Below are 12,756 nucleotides of genomic sequence, written 5' to 3' on the forward strand. Positions count from 1 at the left end.
AGGGGAGGGGGAGGAGAAGGAGGGCGGAGCGTTCAGGGAGGAGGGGGAGGTGAGCTGGGGCGGGGGCGGGGGGGACGCTTGCCCGAGCTTTTGTTAAATGGAAAAGCTTTTTCAGAACCGGTTGTCCTGGAACAGCTGGTTCTAAAAGGGTTTCTAAATTTAACAACCAGTTCCTGCGAACCGGCTCCAGCTCACCACTGCCATCTGCCCAAAGCAGTCAATGGCTCTTACCTCCACGAGGGAGCGGGGTCTCCCTCTCAGCCTCTCTGAGAACTAGCACTGCTTGGTTTCCTAGGACAAGGTGACCTGTCCCCACTGCTCCCTGAGGTGGCCCATCTGGGAGGCTGTCACACACCCCAGGGCCTAGCAGACAGGTGGGGAGGAGGTTCCCGTTCATGTCACCCTCTGAGAGCCCACAGAAGGGCCAAAGGAAGAATTAAGGGCAAGAGGTGAAGCAGGCCCTGAGCCTCTGTCCCATCCTCACCTCCTCAAATGTGGAGCTTCCTGAGCTTCAGTTGGGCAGACGGAAAATGTAGCTCTGGCACAAAGGTGCTTCTGCGCCATCTGGGGCAGGGAGAGCTCTGCCTGGGAGCCCGGGGAATGGGAGGGGGTGAGAGCAAGGAAAGAGGGGAGGGGTATGGGAGTGAGGGGAAGAGCTCATGCCCCAGATGAAGGACGTTTGGGGTCAGAGGGAAGGACCCTGCTCCACAGAGAGGGGAGAGAGTTTCTGTCAGTGACAGGGGCCTCCATTTCCCCTTCCACTAGCCCCCCATTTCCAGGAGACAGAGCAGTACCTGCAGCAGGAGCAGGAGTTGCTGAGGGGGACCTTAAGGGCATCAGGTGAGGCTCAGCCCTTGCAGCACCTCAGGCACCTGGTGCAGCTGCCGGATGCTGCGGAGCTGACCCATCACCTTGGCGGTGATGTCCTCCAGCTGCAGGGGAAGGAGAACATGTCAGAGACTGAGACACTGCCCAGGAATCAGGGAGGATTAAGGGCACCTGGAACCAGCACCATTTCCACCCAGCAGCTGCTCATGTCTGAGTGGTGGATTCACCTCCTGATCCCCAGGATGGAGGCTTCTTGTCCTCTCTAGTGACCTCCAGTGCCAGCCCCCCTCCTTTAGGGTTAGCTCCTGCCGCCTCCCCCTCAGTGCCCCTGACAGCTGTTCCACCTCCAACCCACCTGGGGACACCGCTCAAGTTGGTAGAACCCTCTCCTCCACCCCTGCCTCCATCCCCACCCAGGTAGGGCAGGAGGGATTCTGACAGCAGTGAAGTGGCCTGCGGGAGGTTGAGACCTTTCCCAAGTCACCCCAGTGACAAATGCTGAAGCCAGAGGATGGCAGCCCTGGTGAACGGGCAGGTCAGCAGCCCCTGCTGGCTGAATCCTCCCATTCTCTCTAGAGCGGGTCCAGCCCTGCCAGCAGCAGGACAAGCTTCCCCCACCCATGTGCCTCAGAACTGCCTGGCCGGTCGCCATCACCCATCAGTCCTTGGCCTCCCAGGCTGCCAGTGATGGGAGCAACTCTGGGTGGTGGCTGGGGTGACATGGACACTAGGCCATGGGGAAATGGGTGCAGCTCTGTGGGGCAGGAAAGGTTCACACAGGGCACTTAGGGGACTCTCCTGCCCTTCCCAGGAGTGAGAGCAGAGCATCACATCCTAAGAACACAAGTCCATGAAGTCCACAAGTCCCCACTAGGCCCTTGCTCCCAGGCCAGCAAATGGTGATAGGATGGGAATGAGGCCTGGGCCCCGCTCCAATCTCCTGAGTCGAATGCAGCTGCTTACCGTGTACCCCAGCAGTTGCTCGGCTTCCCCCAGGATGGCGTATGTGAGGAGAAGCCCAGCCTGGCTAATGCACAGCAGGGGGTTGTAGATCGCTGGCACGGCTGTCTTGAGGAAGCATTTCCTCTGCCCCGCAGAGAAGAATTTTCCAAAGACCTAAAACCAACAGGACAGGAGGCTGTAGCAGATTGCCCAGAGCCAGCCTCCAAGCCCTGGAGATAGAATGGCCTCAGTGTCCGGTGCCCCAAAGGAAGGGTAAGAGAGCTGCTGTAGCCAAGGCCGTTCATTCCCCAGGAGGCTTTCAGGGTCCCATGGCTCAGGGAAGCCCCTTTATGAAAAGGTGGCAGATGCTTAGGGACCAAAGCCTCCAGTGGCTCTTTCTGGAGGGCAATTGATCGCAGGGGCCATGATGGGCTGGAAATAGATCTCTAATGTGGGTGAGCAGGGCCCACTCTGCTGTGCAGCGCACCGAGATGATAGGGGACCCTGTATTGCTTCCAGCAGAGAGATCTCCTGCACCTCAGTGGCTAGAGGAGTGTGCGTGGGAAAGGGGTTGGAGCTGACAGACCAAAGGTCTATTGCCCCCAAATTAGTGATTTCTCTAGTAGCTGGCTATGGCCTCGGCAGCTCCTTGGTTTCTGCCAAAGGGAATCCAATCTGCAACCTGACCAGGATAAGGAGACTCATGTCCCAGTCCCCATCACAGACACTCCTAGGAAACTTTTCTTCTGCTGCAGCAATTCAGCTTGTGGGAGGCAGGACAAGCTCACAGAGTCTCTCTCACGTGGCGTCTATAGGGCAGCATTCTGTAGATGCACTTGGAGATCCAGGAGCCATTCCAAGGCCTCCTCTGTGATGTTGTGGAAATCACCCATTTCACCTTTGACTCCAATCTGGGGGCACTGGGTTATGGTGTGTTCCAAGGTTTGGATGTTCTCAGCACAGTTGTGAGACAGGGGGCCGGGAGGTCTTTGATTTTCTACTTGTGCAGCAAGTAGTCGCAACTTGGGTCAGTGACAATGTGCTTCTTTGGCACAGTGGCTGAGGTCCAGATACTCTGCCATTCCCTGGCCGGGACTGGAGACATGAGGAGGCGCATGTGGTGCATATTGGCTCTGGAGCTCACTGTGTCCCTCCCAGTTCTCGGCTTGGGGCATTCTGCTTCCTGACTGGCAATGGACTTGGGCAAACCCCACCTCCTTTCTCTGCTTCTACAGGGTGCAGGGAAGTAAACAAGGGTCTGCTCAAGCACTAGTGACTGACGGACCCAGTGCTCTTCTCTCAGACACTTGGGGATCAGCCAAGGGGACAAGGAGCAGAGAGACACCCAGAGCCATAATCCTCTATTAACTCACCCACCCGGGGATTCGCCTTATGCCACGTAGCAACGGCTCCATGGAAGACACTCAAATCACAGCAACTAGCGAGGTTCCAATGTGGGACCTTTAGCACCAGCCTGTCCCACTGGGTGCTGGGTGAGGAACTCTGAGCTGGAAATAAGGAGTGGGCTCTTGTCCTGTCTCCAGGAGGCATCCACTGCAGGGACCCCAGCCAGCCCCACTCCCTGAGCTGTGTCCTACCCTGCCACAGTGTCCTTACCTCCCCCACCCTGGCTGTGTTTTTATAGCCCAGGAGCCTGCTGTCCTGGTACCAGTTGTGGCACCACAGATCCTCCACCTCGTGTATGCTCAGCCCTGGAAGAGAGAGTTACAGAGAGAGACACTTTGATCATTCTGGTTGCAGTTTCTGTGTCCTTCCAATCCCATTGGTGGCTGCCCAGTGGAGTGGAGAAGAACAGAGGCGGAGAGAGACTTGTTCTCCAGCTGGGGTCAGGCTGAGGGAAATTGTCTGGGGTCCCATTATCCACCTGTGGTCCCTTTCAGTCCCCTGATGGGTTCCGTGTCCCAGTGGGTTCCTTACCCCTCTGTTCGAGCAGCAGCTGGTACAGCCGGTAAGTCCCCTCCCTGGCCTGCCGGCTGATGTCCTGGTCTGGGTAACTCACAAACAGAGCCAGCTGGGCCACGTGCTGACCCAGCCTAGGGAACTCTGCTGAGATCTAATGGAAGGGAGAGGAGAGGAGACTCCATCAGCATTTTCCTGTCAGCTCCTGTCCCCTGGGCCAGAAGGCTCCTTCTGCAGGAGATGCTGAGGGAGAGGAGCCTGAGACAGACCCTTCATTTGCTCTGCTGCCAAGGGAGCCAGGAGCTGCTTTGGGATGCCAAGCAGGGGCTGGAACATGGTCCCTGTCAAGGTTCCTTCCCACTCTGAACTCTAGGGTACAGATGTGGGGACCTGCATGAGAACCTCTAAGCTTAATTACCAGCTTAGATATGGTTTTTCTGCCACCACACAAAGCATTTAATAGTTATTTGGGAAACTATGTCGACCTCAACCCTAGAATATCTCCTCCCAAATACTAGAACCCTTCCTGGGTAGCCTTGAGAGACTCCTCCACCAATTTCCTGGTGAACACTGATCCAAACCCTTGGATCTTAAAACAAGGAAAAATCAATCAGGTTCTTAAAAAGAAGGCTTTTCATTAAAGAAAGAAAGGTAAAAATCATCTCTGTAAAATCAGGATGGAAAATAACTTTACAGGGTCATCAGATTCAAGGAGCCCAGAGGAACCCCCTCTAGCCTTAGGTTCAAAGTTGCAGCAAACAGAGGTAAATCCTCTTAGCAAAAAGGAACATTTACAAGTTGAGAAAACAAAGAGAAACCTAACACGCCTTGCCTGGCTGGTACTTACAAGTTTGAAATATGAGAGACTGGTTCAGAAAGATTTGGAGAGCCTGGATTGATGGCTGGTCCCTCTTAGTCCCAAGAGCGAACAACCCCCAACACAAAGAGCACACAAACAAAAGCCTCCCCCTCCCACCAAGATTTGAAAGTATCCTGTCCCCTTATTGGTCCTTTGGGTCAGGTGTCAGCCAGATTACCTGAGCTTCTTCACCCTTTACAGGGAAAAGGATTTTGGTGTCTCTGGCCAGGAGGGATTGGATAGTATTGTACACAGGAGGGCTGTTCCCTTCCCTTTATAGTTATGACAATCCCCTTCAAGGCCCAGGGACGACACTTGACCAGGACAAGAAGAACTTGACTCAAGCCTATCTCATTCCCTGCTCTGACTCTGCCTCCCCAAGAGGAACACTGCGAACCCACAGCCCCTGCAGCAGCAGATCCTACAGCCCGGTGGAGCCAGCCCGCCTGCGCCTGGAGTCAGGAAGCTGGGGTCAGAGGTCACTTACGTCAAACTCGGGGAGGGTGACTGCAAATCTCAGCAGGGCCGTGCTGCTCTTAATGGCCCTGGCTCTCTCCTGGGGCACCCTGGACACGATCCAGCGGTTGACATGCTGTGGGGAAAGGAGGCAGGTCAGGATGAATGGGCAGGTGGTGCTTTGCAAATGAGCCCCACCCCCCGCCCCAGCCCCAGGGGCCCGAGACATTATGCACAGAGAGAATAGCTGAGTCATTGATCACAGAGCTTTAGAAGGGGATTCTTTCCCCCAGGACACAGCTTGTATCCTGCAGGTCACAACTTGTCAGGGTCTCTCTAGATTGGTCCCATCCTCCCAGAGCTCCTGATTCCTGAAGAGTTCACCAGAAAGGAGACTGAATCCTCGCCCTTCCCTGCCACTAAAATCCTTGGTGGGATGTAAGGAGTCACTGAGAGCACAATCCCCCCAGGAATTTCAGAGCATATCAGAGAGAAGGGCTGATTCCCTGGGTTCCTCCTGTTTCTCTAGGAAGGAGCGTGTGCCTCTTCTCTGAGAACCATCTCTGGAAACTCGTGGGGTGTGTGTGTTGGGGGGGGGAAGGGGGGGTTTCAGACTCTCACTCCCCAAGACAACCAGGGGCCCTGTGATTAGTGTTCAACAGAAGCAGGCAGAGCTCTGGCTTGATGTCCCAGCTCCTTCCTCTGTCCCTCAAGAAAGCAGGACCTGACACTGCATTGCACTGACCTCCCCAGCCAAGGACGCCCCAATGGGGACCCAGCTAGGAGGACAGAATAGAAACTGGATCTGCCAGTCTCTCCTTACCAGCCCCCAAAGAGTTAAGGTAAAATTGGTTCCCACCCCTCCTTATGGGACTCACCTCCAAGATGAAGTGGAGCCTGCCTGCGTCTGGGGACTCTGCCAGCAGGTTCCCCAGCACAGCATCCAGGAGCTCTGGCATGACTTTGTGTAGCGCCTGCAAAGCATGGGTCAGAGTTAGGGAAACTGGGCCGACCCCTGCCACAGGATGGGAAGAGGGTCTCTGGGAAGCACTGGTGAGACTCCCAAACACATCTCCTGGCCTCGCTCATTCATGTCCCACTGCAGGCAATTAGCAAGGATTGATGACACCTGGATCTTTGATCCATGAGCTTAGCAGGTCTCTGCAGACGGCCTTGTAGGCGGAAGAGTAGGATACAGCCAAGTTGCTATGGATGGAAGCTGGGCTGCTGGGCAAAACACGGCATATGGAAGAGAAAGAAAGAAAGAAAGAAAGAAAGAAAGAAAGAAAGAAGGGGGTAATCCTCTGGAGGGAAGGATCCAACCCTACAGCTTGTTCCATCTCTGCCTACCCCACCCCTAAATCTGGAGCTCCAGCGAATCAAGGGAGCCCGGACAAGGACCACTCTGGAAGAGGCGGAGGATGTACCTGGATGTCGGTGGCGTCCGTCTCCGTGCCCAGGGTGAAGACCGAGCCAAGGGCAGCTTGCAAGAGGCGGGACTCTAGCTCAGGCTCAAGGGCTGGTTTCATGGTGCTGGCAAGAGAGGAGCTGGTATTAGACTGCGCAGTGCGGGGGTGGGACTGTCGCCAACACGGACACGAAACCACAGGGCTACAGGCACAGGCTGGCGAGAATGGAAACTGAGGCACTGAGCTAGGGAATGACAAGGCCGAGGCGTCACAGACAGACAGTGGCAGGGCAGGAATAGCGCCTGGTCCCTGGAGCCTGCTGCCCCTCCTGTATCTGAGCCCGGGAGTGAGCCCCTCCCCAAGGCCCCTGCAATGTTAGTGGGGTGAAAAGAAGAGCCCAGCCAGGAGAGAGTGACCCTTCCCGCCCCACCAGCTCTGCCAGAGGAGCCACTCCTGGGAGGTGAGCGACCTGGGAGTGGGAGGGACAGTCTCCCAGCCTTGGGCCTGAGCAGCACTGGGGTTAGGGGAGCCAGCGGGGGGCAGGTGGGGGGGGGAAGAGGGGGCTGTCTCGGTACCTGAGGTTGCCCACAGCAGCCAGGCAGCTGGCGAGGATCTCGCTGGGTGGAGAGTCTTTAGGAAGCTCCTCAATGAGCTCCTGTGAGACGCGAAGGAGACAAAGGAGCATGAGGGATTCGGGCCCTGCTGACACCTCCCAGTGAGGAGATGACACAGCCAGTGCCCCACATGGCCAGCAGGATCCCCCACTACCTCCCGCTCCTCCCATTTCTTCCTGCCCAGCAAACTGGTCCCCTTCCAGGATTCCTGCCCAGCTCAGTCCCAATCCCCTTCTTCCCTCCTCCCTGTCAAACCTGCCCCCATTCAGCACCATCCCCACGACCGAGCTGGGACCATGTGATTCCTTGTCCCCCAGTCACAGCTGCCCTCCAGCCCCACAATTCCCCCACTGCCCAATCTCACAATTCTCCCTTCTCTTCTCCCCGCCTTCAGCCCCAGCAATCCCTGCCCTCTGCTGCCCCCACCCACACCCCCCAGCCCCCACCCATTAGCCCGGCCATACCCCGGCCAATCCCACGTCTCTCTCCCCCCTCCAGCTGCCGGATGACGGGTCTCACTCACCACAATCCTCTCCACCACAGCCGCCTTGCAGCAGTGCGGCTCCAGCGTGTCCTGCCCTCTGTCCTGTGCAGCAAGACACGCGGGGTAGATGGCCCGCAGGAACCTGAGCTGCTGCCCCTCATCCTGTACCCACCGGGAGTGGGGGATAGCGAGAGAGAACCTGTTAGCTAGGGACCTTCCTCCCCACCCACACCAGCTCCAGGGCTCAGGCCTCAATGGGGGATTGTGGGGAGCCGCCTAGTGTCCAAATCCCCCACGACTCCTACACAAGCAGGACTGGGAACTGGGACAGTGCCTGTCGGAGGAGGAGACCTCGGCTGTTGTGGGACAAACACCCCCATCTTGGGGGTCCCACATCAGGGATGTACAAGGGCCCCATTAGGGGTGGTGGATCATCAAGGACAAGACCCTCGGCAGGGGGTGGGGATGCTGGGAAGGGACAGGACAATCTTGGTTCCAGCCCAGGTGGGGAACATTTGTACCTTGTCTCTGCCCTGGAGCTGCTCTCCGATGACCTTGAGAGCAGCTTCCTCTGTGGTCATCTCCAGCCATTCCTCCGCCGCTGACTCCGTGGGGGTCCCTGCACCCGGGAGAGAAGGGAACAGGGGGATGTCTGCTGCCCCTTGGGGGAAGGACAGGGGTGTGGTGGGGAGCGCAGGATTAAGGACCCCCCTTCCCACCTCAGGCACCCAGGGCAGATCGGGCCCCACACCTCCCTCTCAGGGCTGCCTTCAGCCCCCAACAGCTTCAGAAGCCCATAGCAGAGCCCCCCCCTCCACTGTCCAGGACTCCACGGGAGGTGCCGACTCCCCCAGCCCCGGAGCATCAAGGGACAAAGTGGCAGCAGCTCTTGATGCCCCCACCCCCAGCTCCCCTTGCTGCAGGGGCAGCTGTGTGACTGCTGCTGGTGTCAGTGGGGTTCACGTGGCTCAGGCCAGACACCTGGGCTGGGGACACCCCCCACCCCCCCGCCATATCCCTGGGAGAGTGTCTGGGCCCAGGGTGTTCACATCCCCGTCCTCACCCCTCCCTCAGCCCAGCCTGGCTCCTCACCTGGAACAAAGCAGCAGCGTCCAGAGGCGTCGCTGCTGCTGGAGCCCCAGGCACTGCTGCTGTCCCGTGCTGATCTGATGGTGCTGGTGCTGGGATCTTCCACCTCCTGGTCTGAGGGGGCTGAAAGATCCTCAGAGCCCGGGCAGGGCGATGCCCCCTGCTGGGAATGAGGGCTGGGCTCCTGGGGCCGCTGCTGCCCACATAACAGGCCCCAGAGCCTCCCTGCCCGGCGCCCCTCCTGGGCTGGGTCCTGTCCGCAAATCCTCATCCTGAGCCAGCTCCACCTGGGCTTGGTCGGGGTCTCTCCCAGGTTGGCGCCTGCGCCAGGAGTTGGCTTTGTTCTCCAGAAGGCTGGGAACTTCCGCCTTCTGGCCTGGATGGGAGCTGCTTCCCCGCCAGCGGGGACGGAGAGGTGGCTCTGCCCCTTGGGAAGATGGCCGCTCCTTCCCGAAGGCTCTGGGGGCACCTGCAGAGCCTTCCTCCTGAACCTCCGCAGGAGCTTGGCCATCCTGGAATCGAGCGGGGAACAGGTGTGAGTCTGGGGTCACTCCTGGGCCTTTTCGGTCCCTCCTCAGCCCTGCTCCAACCAGAGCAGCCCCTTCACCCCCCATAGGAGTGCAGGGAGTGCAAGCTACACACACTGGCAGGAGTTCATTGCATGATCTGCTCCCCCTCAACGTTCCCCCTCATCATCCCTGCTGCTGCTGCAAGATCCAGGAAGTCTCATCCTTTTAGAGCAATGGGGTCAGTCCCAAAGACCATCGGTTACTCTGGACAAGCAGCTCCCTCCAGGATCCTGACATGCCAGCACTTTACACACCTTCCTGCAGCCTCCCAACCCCCATGGCCTGTAGCCATGGGACCCCGACCCTACTGATGGCAAACAGGCCTCAGCTACTGGCTCAGGGTCACACCGAGTGTCAGAGCCATGGATGGACCCCTTCCCTAACCACTGCTGCACACTCCCTCCCACAGCTGGCAATCGCACCAGGCCCTAGTGTCCGCTCCCCCTGCCTTTGAGAGGGAGTGTCACTCCTGGCTCCATTGCTGCCTATTGATCTGTGGGACTGGGCTCTCTGGGCCTCACATCCCCGAATGGGCTTTAAAGAAGACAATGGTTAAAGTTTGGCCCCAACTCTTTCTTGTTTCTCTACACTTGCCATTTTAGCAAAGTTTAGAATTCTTGACGTTCAACACCTGGAAACATCCCTTTCTCCTTCGCAGACAGCTTGAGCATCCCTCCTCACCCAGGCTCACTGCTGCCAGGAGTTAGAGAATCCACCCTATTCCCTTGGACCTGCAAGGAGTCCCACAGCAAAGTGGGGACAGAGCCAGAAAGAGAAGCCAACAGTCCTGACTCCTGTTCTAACTAACAGACAACAACCCCCACAGAGGCAGGGAGAGAGCCCAGGAAATAATCACTCAATTAGGAATCTTTTCTGCACCCTCTCTAATTTTTTAACATAATATTCAAAATGTGGACACAAGAACTGGATTCAACATTCCAGTTTCAGGCTCACCAATGCTGGATCACTTCCCTTTCCATACTCACTACTCTATCCAGCCAAGAATGGCTTTAACCTTTTTTACCACAGTTTCACATTGACAGATTGTGGTGAGCAGCTCATCCACTATGGCCCCCAAATCCTTTTCAGAGTCACAGCTTTCCAGCGGACTGTCCCCCATTCTGTAGGGTGCTGCCTGACTCCTCTGTTACTGGCAGGCTGGGTTTGCATGTGGCTTTATTAAAAGCTAATGATTCAGTAAGTAGTTTAGAAGAACTAGCCCATTAGAGAGAGAATCATGAATTGCTCAAAGACAACGAATGGAGAAAAGCAGCAAGAGCAAACAAACACGTTTGGTTCTGGCTTATTTCCTTGGTCTTAAAAGAGAGTAACAAGGACCTGAGTCTCCTCCCTCACAATAGCCCCATGCTCGGCCCAATCAGCATTCAGACTCTGAGACTCAGAAAGCGGAGAGGTCTCACCAGCTGTCGCAGGTCACCACCGGAGGGAGTCACTCTTAGAGCACTATTCCAGCCACATCTTTGGGAGGGCCTCCCGCAAGGAGAGTTGGAGCGCAACCCCCCACCCCTGCCCCCCACTCCACATGCGCACACAGGTCCTGGTGGTGAAAGGAGAGCAGGGGGAAAGGACAAAGATGCAAGAGAAGAAGAGAAAGGAGGGAGAGACAGGAAAAGGGAAAACAAAAAGGAGAAACCCCAATGTCCCCAGTGATTCTAAGGGACAAAGTCCTAGGTCAGAAATAAAATGCTGCCCCCACAATCTAGTGTTTTCCTTTCCTAAAAATCAGCCGGCACCTGATGGATCAGACTGAACAGGTTCCAAATCTTTCAGAGGCTCTTACCTTCTATATAGGGACGTCTGTTTTCTGGCAAAATCAATAATTGAAGTAGAGAAAACTCTGAAGAGGGTCCTCGTTACGCTCACGTAGGTAAAAGTGAATTATCTCGGTACTCAAGGAGAGACCTCGAGATGGAGACGCGCTGAAGCAAAGCCACAGGGATCTCCAAGGTTGCTCCTGTCGTGCACCCCTGTCCTGCCTGGATGATGTCAAGAGCTCTCTGTGAGATCATCGCCTCCCACCACCTTTGTCCAATAGGCTGAGGTCCTGCCAAAGGCCCTTGTGATGTCACTGCCACACCCACCCCTCCCCCGCAGTGCTGATGTCCTGCCCCTGTCCAGCCACATTGGATGTTTGTGCTGCTTCCCCTGGATCACCCCACTCAATGACTCTTCATTGTGGGGATGACACCGACTATACAGTAGAACACGAGACACTCTTCCCCATGCTACGCTCAGTTGTTCATAAATTAGTAGACTTTATGGACAGAAGAGACAATTAGACCATGGAATCTGACACCCTGCATATCACTTGCTTTCTGTATAGCATAGTAGCTAGTTTTTGACTAAACACGTTCCAGAAAGGCATCTAGTCTTCATTAGAAGACCTCAAGAAATGGGGAATTCCCACCACTTCCCTTTCTAGTTTATTCCTTTGGTGATTCATCCTCACTGTTGAATATTTGTGCCCTATTTCTAATATGAATTGGTCTCTTTTGAGTTTCCAGCCACTGGGACTTGTTATGCTTTTCTCTGCTAGATTAATGAGCCCTTTAATATCAGCTATTTTCTCTCCATGAAGTCACTTCAACACTTCAATGACATCACCTCCTGATCTTTTTGATAATCTAAACATGCTGAGCTCTTTCACTAGTTCACTAGCAGGCATTTTTCTCCAGCCCTCAAAATGTTTCATTGCTTTTTGCTGCCCCATCTCCAATATTTCAAAATCTTTTTCAAAGGCGGACGCCAAAACTGGATGCAGTATTCCAGGATCAGTCTTACCGATGGTGCGTCACCTCCCTGTGCTCCTCACTGCTCTTTTCATCCAGCCAATGATGGCGTTAGCCCTGGGCACCACAGCATCACACTGGGTGCTCATGTTGAATGGCTTGCCCAGCATGGCCTCTCAATCCTCTTCACAGTTAGTGCTTTCCTGGATACACTTCCCCATTCTGCAGGTGTGGCCTGCATGCTTTGCTGCTAGGTGTAGGACCTTTCCTTTGGTTCTTTTCAAACTTGTTTTCTTTGAATGGGTCCAGCTTATCACGGGATCCGATTGCTCTGCATCACTGCCCTGTCCTCAGCATTAATTACCTCTCTGCTAGTATTTGATCACCCACCCACGTTAGTGGCAGTGATTTTATATTGCCTTGCAGTTCACTGATATTTATTTTCAAGAATTAATCCTTGAGAGATGTTAGGGGGCTTATTCCTTCACCCTCTCACTTCCCTGGTCCTTCTCGCATGAACAGAGAGCAACAATACCCGAAGTCTGAAGGTGCAAACAATTTGATGTTTATTGGGGTCAACTTCCAGCAAGCATGATTCCAGTTTCCTTCCTTAGTGTCTCCCTTCCCAGCTCTGACACCACAGAGCCTTGCCTGTGTCCCTGTTCCTATTCCCTGTTCTCATTCCCCCCTTAGCAAAACATGATCCCAATTCCCCCACCCCCAGCCCCTGTTCCCATCCCCCCCTTACTTCCTGACTGACTGCAGACTACATAGAAAAACTTGAGTTCTGCTTAGCTAGACCTTAACCAGTCATTGTACTGACATTTAACTAACCA

The 12,756-nt window shown here is 55.4% G+C and overlaps 1 protein-coding gene across 1 annotated transcript; it reads right to left on the reverse strand.

The window, feature by feature from the left end:
* Window positions 1-836: 836 nt before the first annotated feature.
* On the reverse strand, window positions 837-11,158 carry LOC120392919. The gene is made up of 9 exons (XM_039517568.1): window positions 10,972-11,158; window positions 8,605-9,113; window positions 8,034-8,131; window positions 7,552-7,674; window positions 6,990-7,069; window positions 6,433-6,538; window positions 5,926-5,979; window positions 1,792-1,944; window positions 837-932 (listed from the first exon to the last, which is right to left on the reverse strand). Exons 2-9 carry the CDS (start codon window positions 9,110-9,112, stop codon window positions 837-839), a joined length of 1,218 nt encoding a protein of 405 aa, XP_039373502.1. The 5' UTR covers window position 9,113; window positions 10,972-11,158.
* Window positions 11,159-12,756: the final 1,598 nt, after the last annotated feature.

This window comes from Mauremys reevesii, unplaced genomic scaffold (genome assembly GCF_016161935.1).
Source record: "Mauremys reevesii isolate NIE-2019 unplaced genomic scaffold, ASM1616193v1 Contig123, whole genome shotgun sequence".
NCBI lineage: Eukaryota > Metazoa > Chordata > Testudines > Geoemydidae > Mauremys > Mauremys reevesii.